Source organism: Coccidioides posadasii, chromosome 1, assembly GCF_018416015.2.
Source record: "Coccidioides posadasii str. Silveira chromosome 1, complete sequence".
NCBI lineage: Eukaryota > Fungi > Ascomycota > Eurotiomycetes > Onygenales > Onygenaceae > Coccidioides > Coccidioides posadasii.
The window spans coordinates 3,829,519-3,856,766 of record NC_089407.1 but is presented as its reverse complement, the minus strand read 5'-3'; the positions used below and the strand labels follow the sequence as shown (position 1 = coordinate 3,856,766).

The following is a 27,248-nucleotide window of genomic DNA, read 5'->3' as shown; positions in this document are numbered from 1 at the left end:
GAACGGTGATTGCTGGAGTGAAAGCCAGGATAGCTTTCAATATTTTACAGAGATTTCGTCGAATTGAAGGATGGAAATACCCGGGAACAGCCTAACTGAACGTTTCAGAAGTGAGGCGCCATCGAGCATGAGGAAGGCTGGAGGTAACCGGAGCTAGGAAAAGGGGGTACGACGGGCGGCTTCAGAGGAGAAGAAAGCGGGAGTAAAAGACCAGAAGCTTACGATCCGGATAGCGATCTATGGCGGAGAGTGGGAGCTCTTCGATGCTCTTGTCTATATGGCTGAAGCTGCAGCGAACGCGAGAGCAAAGACGGCGGAAGACAGGCTTTCCGCCCGCTAATTGGTCCGTTCTTGGCCCCCGATCGATTTCAGTCCGCATCAGGTTTAGCGCATTATTGTAACTCACGTGACGTAAAGAATTCTTGGCATGGTTTTCGCCGGTTCTCGGAATAACTATTTGATCCGGAGTTCGTCGGAAGCTGACTAAGGTCGGTCAGTCCAAAATTGAAGCTCAACCGTCGTAGACCCGCCGCAGGACATCACAAGGGTCTCACACTTCAGGTTGATAAAGACGGCGCCAAAATGTCTCTGTACGTCTTGCATATAAACTATTTCCTTTGTGACACAAATGCTGACCTTATATCTCCAGCTTCCGGTCTAGCTACTACGATAAAGATTACCGCGCGGGGGCCGCCCTCCTCCGTGCTCGCCGACCATATCTCGTGAAGAATGCATTGACGGGCGTTGTCCTTTTCGGCTTCTGCATTAGCGTCTGTATGTGGGAATGGCGAGGATCTGCTCTGCCAAACCAGCACACTCTTCAATTACCCTGTCACGCTCGCCCTCGTGGGCGCTTCCATTTCAGTTTGGCTAATCGCTGCCCCATTCTATATTAGATGCTTTCACAATCAATGCTGTCGGACAAGATGATTTCTCGGACGTTAAGGTCCCCGATGCGCCTAAACAGCCGAACAAACAGTCGCAAAATTCATAGACACCATCCTCGCAAACCGTTTTCTTCCCTAACCCTTTCCTACTCCCATTTTGGCTGCGACAATTTAGCATTTGACGGTCCCGGAGTTACTTATTTATGAGGCGTTTTACACGGAAATTTCATGAATTGCGGAATTCTGCTTATTTCTTAAGAAATGGAAACCGTGGGCAAGCGAGAACTGGCGCTACCATCCAGCCCACCCCTCTCGGTAGACGCGATAGCCGGCAGCCCCATCTGTCACTTCATTTTCTTTATTGTATTCATACTCTGTACGAATCTTGTCTTGTGTACATACATCACGCCACTCACTGGGAATCAGTTTATCGGACTTTATGCAACCTTGACAGGTGCTTAGAGCACTAAAGGAGTCTTGTCAAAACTGGTATGGCTTTTGTTAGGGAGACACTGACAAAATCGCATCGGATTACACCAAGAATTATTATGTACACATGAATGTGCGTCCCTCTGGGATACTCCGACGCATATCAACACCCGTATGCCGCCAATGGCAAGAACAAAATGCCCCAAAGCAGGATGAACTTCCACTAAATGGCCCCTTTTCCATGATCCCAACCAGTGCATAAGAATTGAATGAGAGGAGCAAAAAGCGGCCAACACCGAGAAGAAATGCAGTTATAAGAACAGAATAAAGCCCCTTGAAACAAGTGAAACTCCGAGCTCCGATAGTTTCTCCCCAAGAAAAAAAAAAAAAAAAAAAAAAAAGGTAAAGGTCGTTACACCGGTTGAAGGCCCCCTGAATGTAGTAGGAGACGATTTCTAACGCTGAACAAAAGAGGGCACAGCCACCAACGTAAAAAGCAAATCATCATGATGACTCTGCCCCATATGCATTACCAAAAAAACGTCTGCAAATTTGACCTTGACGGGGGCGGGAAAAGAGTATAATCAAGGCCCAGGTATTGAGTAACACTGAAATTCACCCCTCTGAATTTTATGGGTTTGTTACCCGACTTCTCTCGGAACTTCCAGCAGCAATACCAGCATTCTGATGCATTGAGCCAAATGATTGTGGCTTTTGACGTGCTGCAGAGGTTGGGGAAGATGGCTGATCTCCTCTTGAAGCTATTCCAAACCGGCCAGCGCGTATAGTTGATGATGAAGGGGAATATGGGATATCTCGCACGGAACTTGGTGGACCCATTGGCTCCACAGGCGGGCCAGGGGAGCGTCGCCCAAGTTCGTGCTTCGGCAGAGCTTTCTGTGGGTGAGGTCTGCGCACATCTAGAGGTGACGAAGATAGAGATCGAAAAGCCGACGGTCCATGCATGTCATCACTTTCGGGATAGCGGCTGTTGGGCGGATCAGCAACTGGTGTGGGTATTCCAGGATTTCGACGGGAGCGGTCATAGTCGTATGGTGTGTTAGCAGCAGAAGAGTTAGGAGCCGACGGATGCTCTGGGATGGTTGACGCAGAACCGTTCGGCGCATTCAGATCCACTACCCGTTGTTGGGCCGCTGGGGTAGAAAAGGAGTTCGGAAACCTTTGATGATCTGACACCCTCTCTTGATGCATCTGTTGCCGATATTGTTCATGAATGGGATGCTGCGGATTTGCCCATGGCGTCTGCTCAAGGAACTCTTCTTCCGCTGCCTGCCGTGTGGCTGCGACAGATGACATTGGTACGTAATCATGGTGTTGTGACAAAGGAGCATGGGGCAACGGATTCGGATTCGTGCGCCTCAGAGATATCTAAATTTCCAAGCGTTAGCATCTCCCAATATATCGGGTTTTCATAATTATAAGTGATGACATACCCCCAACTTCGCAAAATCTTCTTCAATCTCATTACGCTGCAAACCCTTCATCTCAGGAGCGGATGGAAAACCAACATATTTCGCTGTCCCCGCCAAGATACTAACTTCCATACTATATGCAGCCTGCTGCGCTGCTTGCTGTGACCGCCGAGACGGAAATGGAATGCCATAATCGGCACTGATTTCGCTTGTCTGAAAACGGTCGTGTTGCACTCGGTAATGATGCTCGGAGATTTCTTGAAGGTATCGTTCACGGATGTCGCGAACATTCTGGTAGTACGAGCTGTTTACTTGACTCCGCTCAGCTTGGCTCTTGATGCACAGGGATCTCATTTTATATGCAAACAGCTTTTCATCGATTTTCATCTTCTCATCGCGATAGTTCTCGATTATCCGGAGCTGGCGGAGGAATTCAGGGTGAGTTGGGTTCGGCTTTTCGAGCTGAGCCAGTTCCTCGTTTATACTAGCGATTCGGTCGTCATAGATCCTAGATTGAATCAGCATCAACGTCACATTAAAACGAGGGGAACGAAGCTTACTTGTCACGCAAAGAGGCAAATTGCCTTTCCAGACTGAGCAGCACATCCATGGCGGTCGTTTTTTTCATTGCTAGTTGCATTTAGTTTTATGCAGGGACAGTTACCGGGCGAAAGAAAAAAATAAAAATAAAAAATAAAAAATAAAAAGATACTTACACTCTTCTAGTTTCAATGCTGCTTCGGGATCATCCGCCCCATCGGCACCGTCCCCATTTTCTTCGTCCTCTTGTAACTGCTCGTCTCCGTTTACCTGGTTGCCCTCCCCTGGTATATTTTCTCCCATATCGTCATAAGTGTCCTTAGTTTTCTTTGCTTTTCGTTTCCCCTTTTTGCCTTTCCTTCCTCGGAAAGTTGAAGGGCGGGAATCCTCCGTCAGGTCTTCATTGACAGGCGAAACTTCGTCGTTGGATGAAGCCTCATTCTTCTTTGGCTCCATTTCAGGCGCATTCGTATCTGCACTTTCCTGTTCAGTTTCAATTACGGTTCTATCGCCAGAGGGAGAGCCACGGCGCTTTCGTAACGGCTCCTCATCATCCATATCCTCTTCTTCATCAACAGAAGCCCCGCGTTTTCTCTTTTTACCAATCGCTTCTTGCGGCGCGGACTGTGAGTTCACCGTACCTTCTTCAACTTCCTTAGAAGCATTCGAGACGCCGTTAATTCTCGTATCTCGCGGGGGTTTACTTGGAGAATTTTCGGCCTCGTTGATGTCATCTTCATCGAGATCTTCATAGGTGGTCGATTGCGCGAGCTTACTCGGGCTCGTCCCGTACGCCCCCGCGCTCAATACGATGCTTGTGTGGCTTCGAAGGCGGCTTGGAGAATCTTCGATGCGCTCAGTTTCCGCTTCGGAGTCAACCTCGTTGGCAGGCTTTTCTTGTTTCGGGGACATATCCTCAAGGTGATCTAGGCGTTCATCGATATCGCTCAGACTGCTGGACCTCTCATCATCATGAATATCATCTGAAAGAAGGCCGTCCGGTATTATGGGGGGAACTGGACCGGACGCCAACCGTGGCTCGGGGCCAGCTGAATCCGGGGGCTCCATCGACTTCGTAGATAATGGAGAATATCACGCTTGAAGAATTTTATAGCAAGGCAGTAAAGCGTATGGTGAGAAGAGGTAAAGGTCTGAAAGGTCTCCGGGCTGTGGAGGTGAAACTTTGGTCAGAGAGCAAACGGGTTAGCAAAGCTCAAGTTAACAACAACCGAACGAGAAAAAGATGGGCTGCAGGTATATCTGCAAATAAAATCCATAAGAAAGGTCTATTTGAGGGAGATTGGTAAGACTACTGTATCCGTTGACGAACGCCAGCCGCTGTGCTAGCCTTGTGAAAAAGTTGAAAAGACCGAGCGAAAAGGTCGAAATTCATCAACGGTTCCAGTATTTTTACACCATGAAAAGAAGGCGTAGCACGTTCCAACACAGGTTGCGAGCTAGCCCTGGGCCAACGTACCTTGCACGATGTTGCGCTCCACGGGCGCGCGTAGCTGATGGAGATTGAGTTGTGTCCAGGGCGATCGACACGTCAACAGGGAGGAAAACGATGAAGGCGTTCGAAAAAGAATACAAATGACGATTCCGATAGTCTAACGGGGTGATCAAAACGCCTATTAATGCACTTGATCGTAGAAAACGGAAGGAGGCCTCATTCGCAACAGGGCCGCGGGGGATGGGTGGAAAGCGGGCCTTCAGAGCGACGGGGAGAGAAGAGAAAGGCGAAGGAGGCGATCGGCAAGAGAAGAGCTTGTAGGCCGGACTTTCGGTAGTGGCCAGGAGGACCGCAGAGGCAAAGAGAATTTTCAGAAAAGTTGCGTTGAAAGAGGCTGGCTTGCAATGAGAGAGAGAAGTGAGAGAAGAGAGTGAAGCACTCTGGGGAACCAGGTGATACCGACCGATGCTCCGTACTGTATTGGTGGCATGCGGGTGATTTGTTTCCATCATGACCTCGCTTGGCACAGGGTGACGGTAATTTTACACAGTCGAGCTCAGATTTTGGTCAGAGCGATCGGCATCCTCAGCCACAAGACGGAAATCTCCCCGTAAGTCTACCGAGAAAGTTACGGTACCATCCTACTCTTCTGCGCGGCCAGCGGTAACTTTAAATTACGGTACTTTTCCACTAGCAAAAATACTGCCGCGCTCGAGCTCGGAGGACTGCAGCCAATCGCTGGCTCGGCTCGTCTGACCGCCTTTGTTGCGCAGGATCGTCCGCTCAGCCAGCATCGAGGCGACGATACCAGCTTAAAGGATGCGGACGAAAAGCTTGCAATGAGCACAGCCGGCGGGAAGCGGGAGATGAATAGCCCATGGATATTTTTCTGGAACTTTTCGAGAGAGCACTCTATTCCATCAGCTCTAGCATTCAGCAAAGCTCATTTGAATCTTACAGGTATATGTATGCGATCCGGAGCTAGCTTCACTTAATCCCCAATGTCCCATACGGAGTATAGTAGCCATAATGACATTACTAGCATTGTGGACATATGGACCCTGTAGTTGTCAGATGAAAGGCTGTCTCTGGTGGCCTCCCCGGCGATGCGTTGGTGCTGCAAGAAAGTAGGCTTTCCGCATCCGATGCTTGGGGACTGTGTGTCCTATAAGAGCCTTCCAGTCTCCTTTTAGATGAACTACCCCTCCGGCTTCTATCAAGACTTTATACTGTCTCTTTCGTTCCAATTTGGTGGCGGACACTTCCTTTCTTTTTTTTTTTTTTTTTTTTTTTTTTGGTTATCTGATTCAGGTGACAATTAGATATCACGTGATAAACTCAGGCGGGCGGACGGTTGCGCCAAGATTTCGGAGCGCGGAAATTTTGAGCTTCATGCGATTTGTTGATGTTGACGCCCGCCCTCAAGATACGCCAGAGAAACATCGCAGATAGTGAGGGAGAATTTCAGCAGCAATGGGAAAGAAATCCAGGTCAAAGGCCAAAGAAGAGGCCGCAGCCAGCAATGCGGCCCCAGGAGCAACAACGAACAACACCGGTTTTTCGCTCTTGTTTGGAACTAAGGATGCGACCGCCGTTGATCCCGCGCTGGCGTCGTTGTTTGCAAACAGCGTGAGTGAATGCTAGCCCTATTGTAGAATGAGCCATCGTGCTTTTGGCTACTCCACTCGAATGATGGTCAAAAGAGAATCATCACTAATTCAAGCGCTTGTTTACTCCAGGCCGGCCCTGTGAAATCTCCGGAAATCGTAAAGTCCAGAGAGCAATTGTCCACTCACAGACGCGAGGAACCCGCCGAAGAGCATGGCAGTGATGGAGAGGCAGAGCTTGCTGACGGCGATGAAGAAATGCCGGATGCAGGCGCTGAAAGAGTCAACGACGACGAAGAAGACGAAGAAGAAGAAGAAGAAGAAGAAGAAGAAGAAAAAGAAAAGGATGCAAAACCAGATAGAACCGAAAAGTCCCGGAAGCGAAAGAGGCATGAAGCAGAGGACGATCTGGAAGAATCATACATGAGGAAAATAGCCAAGGAGGAAGAAAAGGACCGGAAAAAACGAGCTGCAGCAAAGAACGAGAAGAGACAGAGAACGGACGAAAGTCCTGCTGCCGACTCTGAAGCCGGAAGCTCTGGTCCAGACGAGCAAAAAGATGATGAAGAGAGTGAATCCGATCAGGAAGACGAAGGCCCACCGCCTGTCCATGAATCCCTCGCCAACACCGCAGAGGCAGCCGCCTTAGAGAAATCCAACCGGACAGTATTCCTCGGCAACGTGTCGAGCGAAGCTATAAAATCCAAATCTTCCAAAAAGGCTCTCCTCGCCCACCTCTCGTCCTTCTTCCCCTCGCTTCCCGAGTCCTCTACACCACACAAGATCGAGTCGATCCGCTTCCGCTCCACCGCATTTGCGACGGCAGCGGTTCCGAAGCGAGCAGCCTTTGCCAAGAAGGATCTCATGGACTCTACAACCCGCAGCACAAACGCCTACGTCGTCTACACCACGGCCGCAGCCGCAAGAAAAGCTCTCAGTCTCAACGGGACAACCGTCCTCGACCGCCATCTTCGTGTCGACAGCATCGCCCACCCGGCACCGATCGATCATAAACGCTGCGTCTTCGTGGGAAACCTGGGTTTCGTAGACGAAGAAGCAGCCGCCTCGACCGACGATCAGGAGAAGAAGAGAAAGAAATCCGCAACCCCTTCGGACGTCGAAGAGGGTCTCTGGCGTACCTTCAACGAGAACGCCGGGCGCGTCGAGTCCGTCCGGGTCGTCCGCGACCCATCCACGCGCGTCGGCAAGGGGTTCGCGTACATCCAGTTCCACGACCAGAACGGCGTGGAGGCAGCATTACTTCTCGACGGGAAAAAATTCCCCCCGATGCTCCCGCGCAAACTCCGCGTCGTGCGCGCGAAACGGACGGCAAAGAAGCGAAACGACTCCACGAGCACCAATCCGAACAGGATGGGCCTCGGGAGACCCGATCCGAGCTTGAAAGGTCGCGCGGCGAAGCTTCTCGGCCGTGCGGGTGCGGCGCAGCTGCGTGCGTCGGCCAAGGCGGAGAAAAACAAGGGATCAGAGTCGACAGCGCCGTTTGTTTTCGAAGGCTACCGAGCGACGGAGGGTAAAAATGGGAGTCTTCCAGAGTTTAAAGTGAAGACGAAAAGCAGAGGAAGGCCAAAGACGAGAAGCGCGAGACGAGCAAAGGCATTCAGGGACGCGAAAAGGAAGGGTGGGAAGTAGATGGGAATTGATCGTTGTAGGAGAATACGAGAGCTCCAACCTTGTTTTTGAAAGGGTGTGACAGCGTAGCTGTGGTCACTTTGGTAGACTGGTTATGCCGCAGAAGCACTGACAGCGCATTGATACATCTGTGCATATGGGCCTGGTGATACAAATGCAAAACTACATCATAGAGCGACTGTGAGATTTGCCTGTTGTCACAAAGGTGCACACATTGCCCCAAAGATAGCAATAATTAAAGTACAGCATCAGCAAAGTCTTCAGATTTACCAAACCAAGAGATCAAAATAGATCAATGTTATGTTATGAATAAGATACAGGGAAAGAAAAAAAAATATAAATAAAAGTATATGTAGTGATGACATGTACATGAGCGGTTGTGGTTCTGTGACACATCCACACACTCATTCACAAAAAAAGATTCACACAAAAACATGAAGCTAAAACTTTCAGTTTCAGGCCGTTTGTTTCATCATGCTTTTTTTACAAGAAAGCCATCAAGCCAAGGACACCAGACAACAAGACTGCGGGGAAGCTCAAAGCAGCGGCGCCGTTGGGATCAGGGATAGCCTCAATGTCCGTTGTGGAAGGCGTGGCAGTAGGCTGCGAGCTGGAAGTGGCAGCCTCGGAGGTGGTGATAGGAGCATCGCTCGACACGGTTGTAGTCGTGCTAGCAGAGGAAACGGTGCTGGTGATCATGGAGCTGCTGTCAGCTTCGGAGCTGGCAGGGGAGGAGGAGGGGGTCACGCTGGCAGAGCCGGTGACGGTAGGGGAGCCGGTCAACTCGGTCGCGGTACCGGTAGTACCGGTGATCGAAAATTGAGGAGTGAAGTTGATATTGTCTGGGTCGTTGTCATCGATGATTTCGATGGTGTAGTCGGAACCGGGGCCCAAGCTCGCAGAGGGAACAAAGACATAGGAGCCAGAGTTTGGAATGTTGGCTGACTACGACGTTAGCGATTCCATTTCTCTATCATGATGCCGCACAGTCCCAATTTTCGAATTTCCCAAAGGCCATAGGACACACAAGCTTCGAGATGCCATTGCAATTGGAGCGTATGGTCATTTTTCCCACCACCACCACCACCACCACCAAAAACGTTGAAGACAACCTCATCCCAGGGCAGCAAAAAAAAGTAGAGAGAAAAAAAAAAAAAGGCACAGGACCTGGAAGACAGGATACTCACCGGCAATGGTAATTCCAGAGGAAGGGGTGATATTACCAGCCTTCTGAAGCTTCAGGGTGACCGTGCCATCGGTGGTGGGCTCCCAGCTCAATGTAGTCGGCATGTTCGCGGCGAACCTGTAGCCACCGCTGGGGTTATTGAAGGGATTCTCGCGGGCAGCAGCAGCGACAGCGGCGAGGACGCCAAGGGCGATGACAATGGGGGAACGCATCTTGTCAGACGTATGCGTGAAAGACTGTTGGTTACAGAAAAAAGAAGAAAAAGGAGACTTTGTTGGAGAGAATGTTCGCAATTGATCAACGGGCGAACAGATCACAGAGGGCAATTAATATTAATCGGGAAGGTTATATGTAAAAAGAGAAAAAGATAATATAAAATAAGCGAACGGTGATATCTACAGTTGTGATATATGTGTGTAACCAAAAAAAAAAAAAATTAAGGAAAAAGAGGAAATCAATGAGAGTAGAGAAAAGCAGACGGGCCGGCGGGGGAGGAGGAAGAAGAAGAAGAAAAAGCGGAGAGACGCGCTTTTCAGAACGAAGGACAGAGCAAGCAGGAAAGAGAGAGAGAGAGAGAGAGAGAGGGAGGAGAGAGAGACAAGGGCAATCCGCAGGCGAGAGTTAGGAATTGAAAAAAGGGAGCGGGCAGATGACTGGGCCACCGTCCGCGCCCGCAATTTGCGCAAGTGCCGAAACCAGGGATCGCCTACCGCCACCTTGCCAAATCTGGAAATGGCGATGCTGCATTAGGTTAGGCCCACGCAACGTTAACCACGGGTGGGGCTAGTGCCGGAGATTAATTGGTCAATTGTTTTAATAGCGCTGTGGACTTGCAAACATAAGATGCATGCGCTGATTGGCCGAACCAGCCCAGAACCCCAACGTTAAACCGTGCCCCTGCCCGATCCAGAAGGCCTTATCATGTATTAATGATTATTGCATTTTATTTTGTTGATTTTATTTTATTTTATTCTTCCCTTTCCTAGCGAGAAAACTTCCCCCCTTCCCCCTTTTCCCCCCCTCTCCTGGGGTGTGTGCCTGCCTGCTCTGCGTGTGTTGTTTACCTAGGTACCTTGTGACTGCCGCAGGTCAAATAATAGTTGGGTCCGCCTACTACATAATAAAGTTGCAGGCTTTTTCCATGCCCGCCCACCCTGTTTTACTCCGCACTCCAGATGCCGGTTCCCCCCCCCCCCCCCCCCCCCGGGGTGATGTTCGACTCGAAAACTTGGGTGTCTCGGTCTCATATCCAAGATGCCAGCCTGTTACTTGTACGTGGGGGAAAGTTTTGCAGGCTCTCGAATCTTCCCTCCGATTACGGTCCGTACTACATGTATGAATCGGCCCTCCGATCCATGGATCACCCTTTAACAATCTCCCGCGGTTCCTGCTTTGGCCGCATCACCTCCATCCCGCATTGCCTCACCCGTCTCTGGCTCATCCAGAACCCCTGCCCCTCCAAGCCACGAGATGGCTTGCATCACCCGCTGATCTTCCTCTTCCCGCTGTCGTCCCAACAGCTGTACGTATGCGATGTGTCAGTAACCGTACCCCAATGACGCTATTGTAGATAAATAACTAAAGAATATGAAAAAAAAAAATAAAAAAATAAAAAATAAAATAAAATAAAAAAAATAATAAATAAAAATAAATATAAAAAAAATAAAGTTAAAAAAAGACCGAACTCACCGCCTGGAACAGACCGGGCCTTTGACTTCCTGACTCCTTGCCCAAGAGGCGGTGCTTATCAGAAACCTCATGCACATATCTGCAATTCTCTCCGCGACGACACTTTCCCGTCTTGACAAACTGATGGCACAGGTTTCTGCTTTTACGTGGCGGTGGTGGCACGCGATCCGGTCGCTCTCGCTTCGTCGTCATCTCTTCAGGGGCGGAGCCATCGTCACCTTCATCCGACGAACTATCGGAGCCACTGGACGTGGTCTCGTCGCTAGTGTCTGATGTTTCTGATGATATATCTGATGACAGATCTTCCGCGCATTCATCTGCCTTGGCTTGGCGTTCAGCCAGGTTAGCATGCCGATCGCCATTTACACCAGGGGTCTCTGCAGTGATTTCAGAAGAGCCCACTTCATCTCGGTGCTGTTGTGATAGCTCTGTTTCAAATGCCTGTCCGGACTGATCTTCAATGATATCATCCTTAGTTTCCCTTGAAGGGGATGCTGGGCCATATGTGAGCGGAACGCCTTCAGGGCCCATCGAGTCACGCCCCTGGCTATCACCCCGGTGAGCGACAACAACTGCCCCAGGGCTTGGATCGTCCATCTCGGCCGTGCCGCCATCAGCTTCTGATGCAAGAGCTTCGGCAGCTCGTCTTGCTTTCGCAGCTGCGGCCTCCGCCTTGGCCACTCTCTTCTCCTCTTTGATGAGTTTCCTCCGGAGCTTCTCTGCTTTCAGCTTCGCTTTCTCCGCAGCATCCGCAGGATCCAGCTTTTGTTCTTCGGTCTTTGCTTTGCGCCTCTCTCCCCTCTTTCTAGCGTCTGCCTCCCGCTGCCTTCTCTGCTCCTCTTGCTCGGCCTTCTTGGCCTCTCTGGCTAGCTTTCTCTCCTGTAGCTCCTTCTTCCGCTCTTCTACCCTTGCTATGGTGGGGTACCGCTGCTTACGTTCTTCGATCCAGGCTGTAATCTCAGCGGCAGATTGCAGCGTCGCGGTCCGCCCTCTATAGGTAATCTTCAATTCATTCTCCGTAATCTGTGTTGCGAGTTTCGTCTCCTCATCCACGTCATCCTCGTCCTCGCTCGATTCGTGTTCCTCAGCCTTGGGTGTTAAGCCCAGCTGATTGTATTTCCTTCGCTTCTTTTTTGGCTTGCGTGTAGCATCAACTGCTGCTGGTGGTTTGGAGGGCAACGGATTTCCGAAACTGGGAACGGGGAGGGGAGCAGTAGGTCGGGTCTCGTCTTGTTTGCTGGTAAAAGCCGCCGAGTGTGGACGCTTGTTCATTCGACTCTGTGACTTATCATTAGATGGGTAAGGGCCAGACGCATGTGACGCATTAAATCCGCGTTGCTGTCTGTATCCTCCCTGTCGTTCATGAGGTTGTCGCGGTTGCGCATGAGGCGGCGCGGGTGTGTAGTTCTGCTGTGGAGGGTATGCTCCCGGGGTACCAGCGTGATCGAAGCCCCAGCGCATCGGCGGACTCATAACCGCTGGCGGGCCGGGGCCAGGAGCATGAGGCGGCTGGATAAGAGGAGAATGCATCTGAGGCGGATACCCACTCGATGGAGGAGGAGGGTGGCGAGCCTGATGGTGTGTTGGGAACTGCGGAGAAACAGGTGAGCCGTAAGGTGATTGCGGAGGTGGGAACTGTGCCGTAGCGTGCGGTTGACCATAGGCCCGAGCGGGATATGTCGCTGGGCGCTGGGCCCCAGGCATATTATACTGGGAGGGAGGATTATTCGATGCATGATAGGGATAGCTTTGGGGGGGACCGTAATTTGCTGCTGGAGGCCCGGCTATATAGCCCCCTCGACCACCGACGTGTCCAGTGCCTCGCCCCCGGCCTCGGTGATGAGAACCTGCACCACGGCCCCCGCGACCGCGAGAACTCTGCGGTTGTGCACCCTGGAAGCTATTGATGGCCGGTGCCGCGGGCGACGGTGGTGGAGGAGGAGGAGGTGGAAACGAAAAGCCACCGGGAGCCATATCAATAGGGTGTGTTGAGATACTGCCTTGCACAAATGGCCATGGGGAGCTATTGTTCCAAAACTCGATCTGTTCTTTTTCCAGACTTGGAGGAGGATTACTATTATTAGTTCAGCTCACCAAGACATCAGCTTTATCCTCTTTCTTTCTTCTCTTTCTCTCTCTCTCTCTCTCTCTTCTCTTTTTTTTGTTTTCGCTCTCTTCCCCCTCTTCTCTTGTCTCGAAGCTCGTGTTTGCTTGAAATTATTTGTTTCAAGGTGGATAATTGTTATTCCATGAGATAAGCTTGAAACTTGGCGCGGTCGATCCAAATAACTAGCCTAAAATGGCTTAGCGCCGAAATCACAAGGCTGGGTGAAGTTCTTTGCAGCTAAAAAGTGGCCTGCGTGGGTTTGCTCATGATTTCCAAGCGGAGGGATATTTGCCCAATTGGTTTGGTTTCTCATACGGCTTTGGTCCTATACCGCTGTTTGATATTTTGGAGATTCTCTCCAAGGCAGAGGTTTGGTTCATATTCTATTTCTAACAGCTGGAAAACCTTCCTCCTTCAAAAATCATAAAAAAAAGGAAAAAAGAAAAAGAAAACTGTGGGAGCTGCATAGTATATCTAGATACACTATCAGCCATTTCATATTTTACTTTCCTTGCCGTCTTTTTTACTGGAATATACCATGTTCATTCTTGTATGTTGCACCTGGAATCGCCACGGAGCTTTGTGCAGGCGGTTGGTTAATCTTGGCCTTCTAGACGACTATATCCGATCTCGTCCAAATATCTCCTGAAGATTTTTCAAAGCTCAGTGCCGTCGCCATTGAGGATAACATAAACGAGAAATATGCCAACAAGGTATGATATCAATACACGCGGATGACTCGTCCCGAGGAAGAGGCTGAAAATGTACCGAATGGGCTTTAGGTGATTCAAAATGTTGGGCTGTGTATGGGATTCTATGACTTCCTAGAATCCTCTGACGGTCTGATCGGACACGGCACAGGGCTTGTTAATGTCAATGGTACTCACAGGAATTTTTTTTTTATTTTTTATATTTTTTTTTTATTTTTTATATTTTTATTTTTATTTTTATTTTTTTTTTTGCTTTGATACATAGAATGGGCTCTGGGTAGACATCGCTAACAATGTGCAGTTAAATTTCGATTAATAGTCTTCAGGCCCTTCAAGGGTGAAGTTATCCTTGGAAAGATCACAAGTGGCACGGAGCAAGGAATTAAAAGTATGCCCTCCCTGATCGTTCCGCTTCCTAAAGGGGAAAAAAAAAGGGGGGAAAAGAAAAAAGTCCTCTAACATTTTGCTCTCAAGTCGGCCTCGAGTTCTTCAATGATATTCTGATACCCCCTAGTCTCCTGCTTGATGGAGCCAAATTGTGAGCAGCTTCCAGAGACACCGATTACTAGCCACTAACGATTCGGTACAGCGATTATACCGATCAAGTCTGGGTTTGGGACAACGGCGAAGGTGCCACTTTTTATTTTGATATAGGTGAAACGGTTCGATTTCGAGTGGAAGCGGAAGAGTGGCATGACCAGATTCCCAACGCTCCAGATATGCCAGATGGCTCATCCGCAGTAGAGCGAAAACCGCCTTATTCGATCATTGTATATTTCTAGATCTCCTCTCTACCGCCGTTCTATTCCTCTGAGACTAATTGTCATCATAGGGCTCCATGCAAATTGCGGGCCTTGGACTTGTTGCTTGGTGGTCGTGAAACGAGAGCCAAGTAATCGGGATTCTTCACAGCTCAAGGCCAAACGATATCTTCAGTTTAAAAAAGCACAAGTGTTGCTCGAATCTCCCCCTCCCCCCCAACACCAACGACAACAACAACGAAAACTATTCTAGCAGGATACGCACAACCCCAACTTCTTTGCTCTCAGCTCTTAGCGTGGTGGCTTGCTACCAGCAATGCACTCTACCCAACAACGCTCGTGGCTCCAGATAACGAGATCGAGTGGCCCAGACCACTCGGGGAGAATATCAAAATTGAAGGCTTGACGAATAGCAAGCGGTCAGTCGTCTTCTCTTCTTCGACCCCCCCCAACCCTGGACCGAGAGAACAATTGTCAAGCCTTTCCCTCGAACGACGCCGTTCATGGGCAACCAAATACGTGAAATGGAACTGATCGGCCAATGAAGCCGTCTGGTCAATGGAGACGAATCCAAATGACGGTGTGCGTGCAATGGGCCGGCGGGGGGAGAACTTGGAGAGCTCCCTGCCTCTAGGCGGTTGATATCCCGGTCTGTGCATGCGCATGCGCATGATACATACCACTTACAAGGTCATATGAAGGTGATGAAACATAATGCAAGAGAAGTTCTACAAACCATGTTGCTTCTCCTCCTTGGTCCAAAATTTAACAGATTGCTTTTCCAGCATGAAGGCCGTCGATGGCTTCTTCGTGATACCTGCTCGTACTGCGGCCTCTCCGAAAAGGCCGGCTGTAGAAGGCACTGGAGTAAAATTACGTAAAGTAGTCGGATAAATTACATAGCAGATGACATCATTTTGGACAAAACTTCCGCCATTTCGGGAGCGATTAATAATGGCCTCGCGCGCTGAGTGGTCAAGTGGACCGATCAGAAGAGCCTTCCGTAGCTCCCATTGGCCGGCCTCTGCTCACGTGTCTCGATCGAAAGATCGACCGGTTTTGTCAAGTCTCAGAAATACGGATTACGGAGCGAGACCCCGTCGCCAGGACGGCCGGTTCGAGGGGAACGAGTCTGGAAAGTATATAAAAATCATATTTAACTCGACGACTTTCCTCTCCAAGGTGGGATCATTTTTTCGTGGTTCCGTCTCACATCTCGTTTTTTTTCCCTTCATTCTGCTCTGCATTCCTTCAAAAGAAAATCCGTTCGTTCTGCCTGCAAAAATTTACCATGGACGGTACGATCAGCCCCTCTGTCCTGCCTGTTCGCGGCCCAGCGCACCACGAACCGGTCGAGACCCCTCCACGAGCGCCATCTCCAGTTCATCGTTTCGGCACACTCGCAGTTCATGCCGGTGCCCCCATTGAACCTACAACCGGAGCCGTCATCGCACCAGTATGGATTTACCTCCAGTTCTGTTCTTTGCAAGGAATTCTTTTTTGCGCGTAGTTTTTGTGTGGGAATTCTTGAAGCTCCGAACTTAACTTTTCCCCTCCCCGCCAGATATCCCTGTCCACCACTTTCGCCCAGACTGGTGTTGGAAGGCCGATCGGAGAATACGAATACACCAGAAGTGCAAACCCGAACCGGTACGTGAAGCCAATCATCGCCTGGAACCGCCTCGTGCCCGTTTCCCCGTGGCCGGCACAACACGATCAAAAACAAACCCGTTGTTCTCATTTGCTAATAAGTTATTGTTGCGTATTCGCAGTGACCAGTTTGAAAAAGCCGTCGCTGCATTGGAACATGCTCGGTATGCATTAGCGTTCTCCTCCGGATCCGCTGCCACCGCCAACATCCTTCAATCGCTTGCCTCTGGATCACACGTTGTTTCAGTGTCCGATGTCTACGGTGGTACCCATCGCTATTTTACCAAGGTTGCCGCAGCACATGGAGTTGAGGTCACATTTTCTCCCTGCATTGAGACTCATATCGAGACCCTGATCCGACCTGATGAGACCCGGTTAATTTGGATCGAGACCCCTTCCAATCCAACGCTGGGTTTGGTGGACATCCGCAAGGTCGCAACCATTGCTCACCAGCATGGAATCCTGGTTGTCGTAGACAACACCTTCTTGAGCCCGTATATTCAGAATCCTCTAGACCATGGCGCCGACATCGTCATGCACTCCGTTACCAAGTACATTAACGGGCACTCCGTAAGTTCCCAGATTTTCGAAGGAGTCAATTTATAATGATGGCCGCTAACCTCATGCAATCAGGACGTCTTGATGGGAGTGGCAGCATTCAACTCTGAAGATCTGAAAAATAGACTGACCTTCTTGCAAAACGCCATCGGTGCTGTTCCTTCTCCATTCGACTGCTGGCTTGCCCACCGTGGTTTGAAGACCCTTCACTTGCGAGCACGGGAGGCAACTAAGAACGCAACTGCCGTTGCTCAAACCCTCGAGGCATCTCCACATGTCATCTCCGTCAACTATCCCGGTCTCAAATCCCATCCTCACCACGCCATCGCTTTGAAGCAGCACCGCGACGGCATGGGCGGTGGCATGCTCAGTTTCCGCGTCAAAGGTGGACAGGAAGCCGCCGAGAGATTCTGCCAGGCCACTCAAATCTTTGTCCTTGCAGAAAGTCTGGGTGGCGTGGAGAGTTTGGTGGAAGTGCCCGGAAGCATGACCCATGCCGGTATCCCCAAGGAACAGCGTGAAGTCGCCGGTGTTTATGACGACCTGGTCCGCATTAGCTGCGGTGTCGAAGACTCTGAAGACCTCAAAGCCGACGTACTCCAGGCGCTCGAGAAAGCCGTGGTTGCGCCCAAGCTAAATAAACTTAACGGCGTTGCCAACGGACGAGCATCCTAATCCTGTTGCAATCTTATTGGCTTTCCTCCCTTCTAGAAACGATATTGTTACCTAATGTTACGACGACTTGATGACAGCACCCCCCTTTCCCCCGGCACGCCTGATCTTCTGAACCCTTTCTTCACTTTTCGGTGCGGAGTACCTCTTCCGCAAAAAAGTACCTCTGTGGTTGATAATCCCCTATCCTGCACAAGCATTCATGCTCTTTCCTCGTTTGCTCTTGACACCAACTTTCACTGGCAACGGTTAACTTGGTATTTCTATACCCATGCTTCTACAAAATTTTGGGAGGGAGCCCGATTTTATACATAGACATGGCGGCACAAGAGCTTACATTTTCTGCTACAATGATCCAATACGTTGGGTGGCTTAAATTTTACAATAGCAATTAGACCGGAGAATGACCCTCCGACGAATGCTAGAATATCGTGCGATGCTACTGTGTTTCTGTCTAAAAGTAAATACCTTGATAAGCTCGAGACCAGGGCGCAGACCATCCCATCGTAGTGTACTCCGGAGCCCACCGTCATTCGAGATCAAATATTACCGTCAAACGATTTCGGCAAGTCTGGGTTTCTTGGCATAGATTTTTGGCCTCCCGATCTTTGGGTTTGTTATCTTATCAGCCTATCTATCAAAATCTCTCTCTCGCTCTTCGCTCTGCAGTCTGGGGTTACAATCGCATCCGGACAGGGCCCGGCGAAAAATTAACGAATAGTAGCTATGAGCTCAGCATTCTCATTTGGTTTCAGCGGCGATGATATTGACGAAAGTGAAAATAATGTTGAAGTGAAGGACGAGCTGCAACATCTAGGCCAGCCTAGTCACCAAGCTTCTAGTGACGCAGCACCGGTACTTCAAGAGGCCACGAAGATTGAACTAGATGATATCGTATGTGTGTCCTCTTCTTATTTCTATTTTGGCTTTTGACTATTGTTTATCCCGCGAGGCTATCTGTGCATCGTTGTGGCTTGCTTATCTCTGATACCCTGTTTTTCACATCATTCAATGAAAGGAACCGGAGCAAGGGAATTAATCTGGGTTCATTTTGCTACACGTACGGTGCTTGAAATGGCTATTTGCGCCGGCCGCTGTGACAAAATGTACACATTGAAGGAAACTTGCGTGCGGTGTGCAACCTACATCCAGCCGCTTTAGGCTCTATGTGTTTTCAATGCAGTTGGTGTTTAGAGAGGGCTCGGCTTCTGACCAAAATTGCTATTTAGCTTTCTTCACTGCCTTCTCAGTTCTCTTATAATACTCTCCCAATCTCGGACCCCACTTTATGGTCATATCCCATTCCCATACCACGCCGCGATGTGTTTGACATCCGCGCGCAGCTGATGGCTGAAGCCGACTCGGAAACAAACTCAAATGAGACGTTAATAGCGGGTTTAGAAGCCGGCGATATTACTCCGGCGGTGTATGAAGGCGGATTCAAGACATGGGAGAGTGCGATTGATCTTGCCAGGACTGCAGCCGAGAGGCTTGGTCCCGCTTTTGAAGATGAGGTTGACGATTTGGACCTGATAGAGGTATATATAGAGGGCCAAGCCACATTAACCAGCAAAAAGAGGGAGCATGATTTGACATTGTAAAACAGCTAGGCGCCGGGACTGCAATACCTTCCCTTCTTTTATTACGATTATTCCTGCAAAGCTCGCCCAAGACTACCCAACAGACACGGAAAATCAACTTCATCTTAGCAGACTACAACGCTGCCGTCTTGAGTCTCGTCACTCTTCCTAACATCCTTCTCACCTGGTATACGTGCTGCAAGAATCCCGAAGCGGAGTCAGAGTCTGAACTTCAGATCGATTCCGCCCTCCTTGACTCTTTTCGCCATGACCTCTCAGCCCGCGGAATATCGCTCTCCTTCATTTCAGGAGGCTGGTCACCTCGCTTTGTCGATCTCATAGCCCCCGAATCGAACGCGAAGAGCCTAAATAACACACACCAAACATTTATACTCGCCAGTGAAACGATATATTCTCCCACCTACCTCCGGCCATTCGCAGAGACGCTGACGGGGTTGTTGCGCAGAAGAACCAGACCCGTACCCGGGGCTGCCCAAAACAAAGCGCGGACACGAGCTCTCGTCGCTGCGAAGAAGGTGTACTTCGGAGTTGGAGGAGGTGTGGATGAATTTCTAGAAACGTTGAAAGAAATCGGTGGCGAGGACATGCACACGCAAGAGGTGACCATGGTTCTGGACCAAGGTGTGGTGAGGGTGGTGCTGGAGATCACAGTTTAAATCAAGATATTCTAGATTTTCAGTATGCGGCATGTTGGGTATTGGGCTGCAGGGACAGAGCTGCATGCAGAGAGGCATGTATGTATGGATGTATGTACATACATGGGCGGAACTTAATGATCCGCTGCCCCTTGTCTTCGTGCTGCTGGAAACCTATAAGGAATCTGCAAGTGGCATGATCTATAGCGATGCCCACCACACCTAGCACGCCATGCAGGAATTTTGTGCAGGAATTTGAGTCACAAGTTTTGGCTTTGGCCCCTGCACAAACCTGGTGCTGCGAACTAGACGGTAAAAGAAAAACGAAGATATGACTGTGCAATGCAGGTGTAGCACTTCCCCCAATGAGCTTCAGAAACCAGAATAAAATATCCCTCGTCCAAACCCGAGGGTTAAGAGCACAATATATACAGTATATGCATCTAATTCGCCGTTCAATTCAAAAGTATCTGCCATCATCATACATCGACTGGACTTTTCCGTTTTCCATCCGGGCTACCCTACTCTCCTCCTGGGCCCTTTGTCTCTGCTGGTAATGCGCAACGACCGCTTGTAGATTTCCGGAAGAGTTTCCGGCGGGCATGTTGATTGGCGAGCCGGAGTTAAAAATCCTAGATTGAAAGCAAAGCGCGTCAATGCAAGGCAAAGAAACCGAGGCGATACCTAAGACACTCGACGAAGGGGATAAAACGACAACCTATGATGAAAGCAAAGGGGAAAGATGATGCGGCAAGGTTATCATACTCAGGACAGCGAAGCTCAAGGGTCAACGGAGGGTTTTGACTGTGGAACAGATGTCGATCGGCAGCAGCCTTCTCCATGGCCAGCGTATGGAGAGCATTTCGTTTCTCCCAGAGGCTCTCGTTGGGGGTATACTCCTCAATGAGGCGGGTGATCCACGGCGTGTGTTTAGAATCTGACGTGGAATATTTGTAGATAGCGATGCCGACGGGCACGGATGCAATTGCGAGATAGAAGCCGCGCTGCAGGGAAGCAAGGAATACAACATGTTAGCCGCGTGGTAACCAATGCATTGGGTGTGCAGCTTGGGGGTGAACGATGAAGGCCTAAGCCGATTATAGAAATGGGTACATGACAGCCTGAGGTCAAGAGAAGGGGTGTGTGTTTGGGGAGAACGCACGCCGAAATATTCGTTCACTGGTTCGGCATGATGGGCCTCACCGTGGGCAGAGCGGAACGGTTGATGACGTCGAAGTAAGGTCCGCGCCGGGGCAGCCGATCGCCTGGCGAGGAACATCGTCTCTGGTTCTTCTCGACCACGCTCAATTGGGCTGGTATGGGAAAGCGTCGTCGGGGATGGATGGCTGGTCGTCCTCAGGCGCCGACCCAACTGCACGATGTGAGGTCAGTGAATTTGGGTGAAGCTGGGGCTTGGCGGCGGTTGGGCACGTGATGACGTACACCGGATTGGGATTAGGGCTGGGCACGAAACGACGATTTTGAGGCAGCGCCGGCAACCCGCCAACGCCGAATTGTCATCAACCGCAGCAGCAACGGCGGCGGTAAGGGACAGGATCGGTGAGCAAGATGATCTCCGTTGGGGAGGGAGAATTGACGCCTTGCGTCTCCGTTGTCTCTCTTTGACTCAGAGCTACGGGGTTCTGGCAACGTCCCTCGAAGAATTATGGGGCAAGGCCTGCAGGCTGCAGCATCACTTTTCTCTGATTTGTCTCGCATTGCTGTCGCCCAACGAAGGAACTTTTCATTGGACCCCTGGCTTGCCCTTCTGAGGTCAATTTGCAGGATTTCGAAAGGGAAGGGGGAAAAAAAAAAAAAAAAAAAAAAGGAAAAACGGCTTGTGCGAGGTTTCTCCGGCCCCTCCTAACGCCATGTTTGGCTTACAACTCATCCATTTACAAAGGGATATGTGTTCGAAGCGGATACTCCCTGCCCTGGCAACCACACATATGGCCTGTTGGCAGGGCTGCCAACAGGCCACAAGATCTTTGTGTCGACCAGATTGCATCTGCCTATTTTAATTTGCTCCCTGACTAATGCAATACCAATGGACGGGAGCGAATGTAGAGCGATCTCGACAACCTGGGATTGCTGCCCAATCTGCGCCCAGGAACAAAGGCGATTGGGCCTGACTCCCAAACGCTTTACATGCAGAACCGCTTTCCCTTGGAACTTGGAAGACCGACTGTATCAGTACTCCCCAGCCGACTTTATTGACGTGTGAAATTACGTTTCCGCGAATTAAAAAAAAGGAGGCGAGGAAAATAATGCAATCGTGAAGCCAGATTTGGTCGGGTGCATTCTTCCTCCATTGAATTCGCTGTTCTGCATGGACTATTTATTTTTCTTTCTCAGCCATACTATTCGATCCATAGTATTCCGTTCCTCAAAAGAAAATAGCAACTTATTACTTGCTCTTGTTTCCCACCCTCCATTGCCCTTTTTTTTGCTTCCAACGAAACACCGCTCACACTCTCCTTCTCTCGTCGATGCAGCTCGCATTGGCCTGGTTTTGAGTGCCTAATTTTCTTTCTGTACTCTGTACACTTTGTATTATTCTCAGTTCTCTTACTGAAACCTGATTGCTCCACGCCATACCATCATTCGCAACCCCGTTTGTCAAATAGTTGTTTGCGCCCTCTTAGCCTTCCGTCCGAATTTGAACTTCTTCCCACCTACTTTTGCAATCCGCCTTATTGCGTGTCTCCCCTCGGACATCGAGAGACCAGGATCTCAATTGTCAGTGCGCCCATTCCCCTCCTCGCTCCTAGTGTCGCAAGGATTTCTTTTTTTGCCAACGCTTTGGCCTCCATTACAGCTTCCTATCGCCACAAACGCTATATTTTCAAATCAAGAAACATCCTTTTCCCCCGTGCTTTCACTGGGGACACGTTTCAAGACTCTGACTCCGACTCTTAGCATTCAAGTACTTCATCATCTTCTGCCACAATGCCTCCCAAAAGAAATAAAAAAGGAAAGGATAAGGATAAGGGAGAGAAAGTAAATCAAGGCAAAAAGATCTCGAAGAAACAAAAGCCCCAAGAACAAGAACAACAACAAGCCGAAGAGCAGCAACAAGTGCAACCACCTGAACAGCCCGACCATCAGCAAGATCCATCAGAACAACTACAAGAGCAACAGGGTCAAGATCACATATCTGACTCGCCTGCGGCTGAAATTCCAAGTGACATCCCCCCTTCAGCCTCTTCCCTCGCATCACCGAATCCCGATACTCAAGTCTCTCCTGCAGTAGAGACGTTACCGGAGCCCATTTCTCCTACCTCCCCAGTACCACTACAGGAGGATTCTCTAAATCCAACCCAGGATCACGTCGAAGACTCTGGTGTGGACCAAGAAAGCGAGAAAGCCGTAGCGGAGCCTACGACCAACCCGCAGGAAGAGTCCGAGCCCGTTCCTGAACAGGAACTAGAGAAAGAGCTTGAGAAGGACCTTGGGGAGCAAATTGAGAAGGAACTTGAGAAACACATTGAGATAGTACCTGAGGAAAAGACCTTGGAGGAACTTGAGAAAGAGCTCGAGAAGGAACCAGAAAAGGAACCCGAAGAGGAACCCGAAAAGGAACCCGAGAAGGGGCTCGAGAGAGAGATCGAGAAAGATCCTGAGAACGAACCTGAGAAGGAACCTGAGAGGGATTTTGGCCATCAACCTGAGGCAGACTTAGCCGAAGCACTTGAGGGACAACTTGAACACGACTTTGACAAAGAAAACGGAAAAGAAACCGAGGACAAAGCACAAGAAGAACTGGAGTATCAGCCTTCCCCAAAAGTTCTGAGTCCGGCATTGTGCGAAGTCCCTCCAGCGCCTGTTCAAAAAGCCGAGCCAAATCTTGTCAATGTATCCGATAGCCTTGATAAGTCCGCGGAGTCAGTGTCAACTCCTCCAGAAATAGTCCCCAAAACGCAAAGGCCGCCTTCGGTAGCGGAGTTTCCAGCCGCTTCGCCTATATTGTCTTCAGCGAGACCGAAAACAACTTCTTCACCTGTATACGGGTACTCACAGTCTCGGTCACCCGCACCCGTTCATTCACCGCATTACACCTACAGTGTTCCGTATACTCATCCCTACGCACCATCTCCGATATACGCCAACGGATCTTTGCACGATCTTCATTCCAGCGGACCAATGGCGGTATCCGGTCCACCCCACTGTTCTCCCGCACCGCGCCCGTCCGCGCTGGACGGGTATCATTCCAGAATGGCCAGCCGCGGGTCCTTCGGCCGTGGTCACCCTGATTATCCGTTTAACTTGTCATACCACCAACCAAAACAACGGCCATCTACACCAACACAACAAAAGCCCGTTGAGAACGGCAACTCCGAATCGCTACCCATCGAAGGTGATACCATCAAGCTTCTCCAACGGATTCAAAACGTTATTCCCGATATTAACAGGCTTGTAACAAGCTACCGCGATACACAAAATCAACTGTCTTCCCATGTCGCCCAAAGCAAGCAGATCGAGGAGCAACATGAGCGGTCGTTGATGGAAAAAGAGTTCTATATTGATGCTCTGCAAGCGCAGATCCAGAAAACAGCGAAGGAAAATGCCGCTGAGTCTGCGAAGTTGAGAAACAGAATTTCTGAGCTCAGAATGGAGCTTGGTGGTCTGCAGGAACAGCACCGTGATGTTGCAGACAGCTTGGAAGAGCTCAAGAAAGCTAACGATGAACTCACTCTAGTCCGATCCAGCCTGGAGCAGCAAATCGCTAATCTCCAACGGACTATGCAAGATGAGAAGGCTAGCCATCTACAAGAATTAAAACGTCGGGAGATGCTCAAATCAGACGCCCTCGCTGCCCAGAAAGAGGAGCTTCAAGGGCACTTACAAGAAATGAAGAAGAAAGACGACCAAGCCGCAGCCGAAAAGCTACGCGCTCGTGAGGAGGAGTTGTATGGCGAACGAGACCAACTTAAGGCAGAATGGGAGCAGCAAATGGCTGCTCTCAACAAGTCCAAAGATGACATGGCCGCTGAGTATGAAGGCAAGTTGGACACCAAGAAAACCGAGCTGGAAACTAAGCAGGGTGAATTGGACGCGAAGCAAGCCGAACTCCAGGCCAAACAAAGTGAACTGGATGCCCGACAGGAAGAACTTAACGCGACGAAATCCGACCTGGAAGCGAAACAGGCTGAGCTAGTAGACAGGCAGAAAGAACTTGAAGAGAAGCAAAGCGAAGTCGAGGCAAAGCAGGAAGAGATCAACCGTTTGAAGTCCGAGCTTGAATCGAAGATTGCCGAATTAGAAGACAAACGTCGCGAACTCGAGCAGAAACAGGGCGAGCTCGAGTCCAAACAGACAGAGCTACAGGCCATTCAGGACGAACTCCAGGAAGTCAAAGCGGAACTCGAAGAAAAGAAATCGCAGCTGGAATCCAAGCAAGCTGATCTCGACAAAAAGCAAGAAGAACTTACTGCGAAGCAGGCGGAGCTCGACGATGTGAAAGAGAAGCATGCTGCTGAGCTTGCGGCGTTGAGGGCGCAATTAGAAGAGCAGACAAATGCGACCAAAGAGCGCGATGAAAAGATCGAAGCTATGACAACCGAACATCAGCAGAAAGAAGAACAATGGCAGAAGGACCGTGGAGACTTTGAAGCGCAGCTTCAAGAGAAAACGGAAGAATTGAAAGTGGCTCTTGAGGAGAAGGAGGCGCTCGCTGTTGACGGAAAGAATAGGGAAGAACGGCTTCAAAGCATCGTAGAAGAGATGCGGCAGACACATGATAATTTGAATAAGGATCGTGAGAGGCTCAAGAAGACACTGCATAGTTTGGGGGAGGCGACAGATATGAAGATTAAGGGTGACGCTTTCTTGTAAGTCTCTTGGTGCGTTATGCTCTTATTAGACAGGCATATTATTTTCCGTTTCTGTGGTTATTTGTACTCGAAAAAGCTCCTAGTCTTTCGTCAAGGTTCGAATAATATTTGAAGTCTTCTTCAGTATTTTTCAAGCCTTAAATCGTTGTTTTCAAAAAAAAAAAAAAAAAAAAAAAAAAAAAAAAGGTGAAATGTCAGCTTGATAAGGTCGCATATCTAATATGGCGTTTTGTTTAGCGTTGACTGCTTCGGTGAACTGTCTCGCCTCATCGTTGATCTCTCGAAAGAATTTTTCGCATATATCCCCATTGAGCCGCCCGCCGATATTTTGGCGAAAATACCCTCCGACCTTCCCCCCTTCCTGGATAACACCCCGGCGTCACGCGAACTTCGGTCTGCCTACGTCCAACATGTGATCTCCAAAACGTTGACGTATCGAATCTTCCAGCCATTCTTGTTCACCCTCGGCCGCAGATATGATAAAGCGGATACCTTCTTCCAAGTGTTGTCGATGGACATTCGTCGCAAGTCTGTCCGCCGTGAAGCGTTCTGGAGACAGCAGACATTAAGAGCCGCCTACACTGCTTCTGACGCAAAACAAGCAATTAACGTTGTGGCCGCTGTCATCGTCGACGAGATCGTGGACCACATTCGCCACTTTACCGATCCTAAACATCTCGATGCCCTTATCACCAGTGTTCGAAAGATTGTCAAATTGGCCGCAGAGACATGGCGCCTTGCTCGTGTCGAGAGAGAATTGATCGTGGCCTCCATGCCGTCCGCCGACGATGAGCAAGCCGCCAACGACTTGTGGGAAGAATTCATCTACGACCAATCTTCAGCGAAGGCTAAGGAATCCGGTGGACCCAAAGTCCCACTCCTTCGAATGCTTCCCCGCATTCACCGCGAGCCAGTACATGAGGACTTCCTCCAGCCAGAGGAGGCCGAGAAGGCCAATCCATGTGTTTACCTGCCTGGCGTGATTCTCTACACTGACTCCCCGTCCGTCATCGCGAGAAGGGAAGAGATTTCCAGGAAGACCGCAGACCCGTCGGCCCCCGCTGACGGGGCCGGAGAAACGAATGGTGCTGAGAACCAAACCAATGGCGAAGCCGAGGCGAAAGCAGACGCGTGAAAACGCCGGCATCGATAGAGGGGTTTAAAACTCCACCGCCGGTATAATGACTTAAAAGATGCAAGAATGTTTCAGTCTGTTGTTTTGATGCTACAGCGGTGCATAGCCATGGGCGTCCTTTGGGATGTAAGGTTACTGGAAGGGATACTATATGCATGAGAAAGAATTATTATTTTTTTTTTCCACATATGTATGATTGGTTATTGTTTGGCATGGTGGTGTTGGCATGGGATACATTCATTTTCACATTTTCCTTTCTACGCTTCTACTTCAAATTGTCTTCTTTTCTTTTCTTCTTTTTTTTTCTTTCCTCTTTCCATTGGTTCTTGTTTTGTTTTGATGATTTTTTTTATTTTTTTTATTTTTATTTTTATTTTTTTTTTGTTTCTAACCCTATACACTCATTTCGGATTTCCTTGCTGTTATGGCTTTTCTTCCAGGGATGGATTTTGGTTCGCCTGTTTTTTTTTTGTCGGCTCAGCACACTGTGTCTGGCCAGGGTTAATGTAGGGAATAGTGCGTTAGGAATATGCTATACATTGATATTGTGCGTGACGGGTACTGCCCAGGTGAACTCTTTCTTCCAGAGTAATTCAACAAGAAGTTCTTTTTGGCGGATAGAGAGAGACTTGGGCCACTGCGAAGGTGTGAAAACGACGACCTGTTCGTCCCTTGGAAGTGCTTTTTGTTGACGCACTGCGCGCCGACTTC

At 49.6% G+C, this 27,248-nt stretch overlaps 10 protein-coding genes across 10 annotated transcripts; 6 read left to right on the top strand and 4 right to left on the bottom strand.

Moving 5' to 3' along the window:
* Window positions 1–582: 582 nt before the first annotated feature.
* Window positions 583–994, top strand: D8B26_001117 (uncharacterized protein; the record flags this gene model as incomplete). The annotated part of the gene is made up of 3 exons (XM_066123440.1): window positions 583–590; window positions 650–774; window positions 897–994. The coding sequence occupies 3 exons, from the start codon at window positions 583–585 to the stop codon at window positions 992–994; spliced, it is 231 nt and encodes a 76-aa protein (XP_065979514.1).
* Window positions 995–1,946: 952 nt separating this feature from the next.
* On the bottom strand, window positions 1,947–4,357 carry D8B26_001116 (uncharacterized protein; the record flags this gene model as incomplete). The annotated part of the gene is made up of 4 exons (XM_003070712.2): window positions 1,947–2,705; window positions 2,771–3,257; window positions 3,310–3,379; window positions 3,466–4,357. 4 exons carry the CDS (start codon window positions 4,355–4,357, stop codon window positions 1,947–1,949), a joined length of 2,208 nt encoding a protein of 735 aa, XP_003070758.2.
* Window positions 4,358–6,154: 1,797 nt separating this feature from the next.
* Window positions 6,155–8,938, top strand: NOP12 (Nucleolar protein 12). Its single transcript, XM_003070713.2, has 2 exons — window positions 6,155–6,371; window positions 6,482–8,938. The coding sequence occupies exons 1-2, from the start codon at window positions 6,216–6,218 to the stop codon at window positions 7,997–7,999; spliced, it is 1,674 nt and encodes a 557-aa protein (XP_003070759.2). The 5' UTR covers window positions 6,155–6,215; the 3' UTR covers window positions 8,000–8,938.
* On the bottom strand, window positions 8,321–9,774 carry D8B26_001114 (uncharacterized protein). The gene is made up of 2 exons (XM_003070714.2): window positions 9,187–9,774; window positions 8,321–8,940 (listed from the first exon to the last, which is right to left on the bottom strand). The coding sequence occupies exons 1-2, from the start codon at window positions 9,395–9,397 to the stop codon at window positions 8,483–8,485; spliced, it is 669 nt and encodes a 222-aa protein (XP_003070760.1). The 5' UTR covers window positions 9,398–9,774; the 3' UTR covers window positions 8,321–8,482.
* A 346-nt stretch (window positions 9,775–10,120) lies between these two features.
* D8B26_001113 (uncharacterized protein) lies at window positions 10,121–13,059 on the bottom strand. The gene is made up of 2 exons (XM_003070715.2): window positions 10,875–13,059; window positions 10,121–10,705 (listed from the first exon to the last, which is right to left on the bottom strand). Exons 1-2 carry the CDS (start codon window positions 12,846–12,848, stop codon window positions 10,553–10,555), a joined length of 2,127 nt encoding a protein of 708 aa, XP_003070761.2. The 5' UTR covers window positions 12,849–13,059; the 3' UTR covers window positions 10,121–10,552.
* Window positions 13,060–13,257: 198 nt separating this feature from the next.
* Window positions 13,258–15,175, top strand: RPC25 (DNA-directed RNA polymerase III subunit rpc25). Its single transcript, XM_066123439.1, has 7 exons — window positions 13,258–13,531; window positions 13,596–13,694; window positions 13,764–13,860; window positions 13,993–14,079; window positions 14,166–14,229; window positions 14,281–14,461; window positions 14,524–15,175. The coding sequence occupies exons 1-7, from the start codon at window positions 13,520–13,522 to the stop codon at window positions 14,569–14,571; spliced, it is 588 nt and encodes a 195-aa protein (XP_065979513.1). The 5' UTR covers window positions 13,258–13,519; the 3' UTR covers window positions 14,572–15,175.
* A 568-nt stretch (window positions 15,176–15,743) lies between these two features.
* On the top strand, window positions 15,744–17,335 carry CYS3 (cystathionine gamma-lyase cys3; the record flags this gene model as incomplete). The annotated part of the gene is made up of 4 exons (XM_003070717.2): window positions 15,744–15,908; window positions 16,017–16,102; window positions 16,225–16,672; window positions 16,736–17,335. 4 exons carry the CDS (start codon window positions 15,744–15,746, stop codon window positions 17,333–17,335), a joined length of 1,299 nt encoding a protein of 432 aa, XP_003070763.1.
* Window positions 17,336–17,997: 662 nt separating this feature from the next.
* On the top strand, window positions 17,998–19,888 carry D8B26_001110 (uncharacterized protein). Its single transcript, XM_066123438.1, has 3 exons — window positions 17,998–18,226; window positions 18,562–18,870; window positions 18,939–19,888. The coding sequence occupies exons 1-3, from the start codon at window positions 18,059–18,061 to the stop codon at window positions 19,587–19,589; spliced, it is 1,128 nt and encodes a 375-aa protein (XP_065979512.1). The 5' UTR covers window positions 17,998–18,058; the 3' UTR covers window positions 19,590–19,888.
* An 81-nt stretch (window positions 19,889–19,969) lies between these two features.
* On the bottom strand, window positions 19,970–21,072 carry D8B26_001109 (uncharacterized protein). The gene is made up of 4 exons (XM_003070719.2): window positions 21,012–21,072; window positions 20,731–20,940; window positions 20,334–20,572; window positions 19,970–20,200 (listed from the first exon to the last, which is right to left on the bottom strand). The coding sequence occupies exons 2-4, from the start codon at window positions 20,845–20,847 to the stop codon at window positions 20,029–20,031; spliced, it is 528 nt and encodes a 175-aa protein (XP_003070765.1). The 5' UTR covers window positions 20,848–20,940; window positions 21,012–21,072; the 3' UTR covers window positions 19,970–20,028.
* A 1,411-nt stretch (window positions 21,073–22,483) lies between these two features.
* D8B26_001108 (uncharacterized protein) lies at window positions 22,484–26,805 on the top strand. Its single transcript, XM_003070720.2, has 2 exons — window positions 22,484–25,399; window positions 25,640–26,805. Exons 1-2 carry the CDS (start codon window positions 22,518–22,520, stop codon window positions 26,535–26,537), a joined length of 3,780 nt encoding a protein of 1,259 aa, XP_003070766.2. The 5' UTR covers window positions 22,484–22,517; the 3' UTR covers window positions 26,538–26,805.
* The last annotated feature ends 443 nt before the right edge of the window (window positions 26,806–27,248 follow it).

Excerpts from the sequence above, each read along its gene's own strand:
- D8B26_001110 (XM_066123438.1), top strand. The coding sequence starts at position 18,059 with ATGAGCTCAGCATTCTCATTTGGTTTCAGCGGCGATGATATTGACGAA. Across the intron at positions 18,227-18,561 it reads AGATTGAACTAGATGATATC|CTTTCTTCACTGCCTTCTCA; the intron begins GTATGTGTGTCC and ends ATTGCTATTTAG. Across the intron at positions 18,871-18,938 it reads ACGATTTGGACCTGATAGAG|CTAGGCGCCGGGACTGCAAT; the intron begins GTATATATAGAG and ends ATTGTAAAACAG.
- RPC25 (XM_066123439.1), top strand. Across the intron at positions 13,861-13,992 it reads AGGGCTTGTTAATGTCAATG|TTAAATTTCGATTAATAGTC; the intron begins GTACTCACAGGA and ends AACAATGTGCAG. Across the intron at positions 14,080-14,165 it reads CACGGAGCAAGGAATTAAAA|TCGGCCTCGAGTTCTTCAAT; the intron begins GTATGCCCTCCC and ends TTTGCTCTCAAG.
- D8B26_001108 (XM_003070720.2), top strand. The coding sequence starts at position 22,518 with ATGCCTCCCAAAAGAAATAAAAAAGGAAAGGATAAGGATAAGGGAGAG. Across the intron at positions 25,400-25,639 it reads ATTAAGGGTGACGCTTTCTT|CGTTGACTGCTTCGGTGAAC; the intron begins GTAAGTCTCTTG and ends CGTTTTGTTTAG.
- D8B26_001113 (XM_003070715.2), bottom strand. The coding sequence starts at position 12,848 with ATGGCTCCCGGTGGCTTTTCGTTTCCACCTCCTCCTCCTCCACCACCG. Across the intron at positions 10,706-10,874 it reads GGCCCGGTCTGTTCCAGGCG|CTGTTGGGACGACAGCGGGA; the intron begins GTGAGTTCGGTC and ends GCATACGTACAG.
- NOP12 (XM_003070713.2), top strand. The coding sequence starts at position 6,216 with ATGGGAAAGAAATCCAGGTCAAAGGCCAAAGAAGAGGCCGCAGCCAGC. Across the intron at positions 6,372-6,481 it reads CGTCGTTGTTTGCAAACAGC|GCCGGCCCTGTGAAATCTCC; the intron begins GTGAGTGAATGC and ends TGTTTACTCCAG.
- D8B26_001114 (XM_003070714.2), bottom strand. The coding sequence starts at position 9,397 with ATGCGTTCCCCCATTGTCATCGCCCTTGGCGTCCTCGCCGCTGTCGCT. Across the intron at positions 8,941-9,186 it reads CTCTGGAATTACCATTGCCG|CCAACATTCCAAACTCTGGC; the intron begins GTGAGTATCCTG and ends CGTCGTAGTCAG.
- D8B26_001109 (XM_003070719.2), bottom strand. The coding sequence starts at position 20,847 with ATGTTCCTCGCCAGGCGATCGGCTGCCCCGGCGCGGACCTTACTTCGA. Across the intron at positions 20,573-20,730 it reads CAGTGAACGAATATTTCGGC|CGCGGCTTCTATCTCGCAAT; the intron begins GTGCGTTCTCCC and ends GCTTCCCTGCAG. Across the intron at positions 20,201-20,333 it reads CTTGAGCTTCGCTGTCCTGA|GATTTTTAACTCCGGCTCGC; the intron begins GTATGATAACCT and ends CTTTCAATCTAG.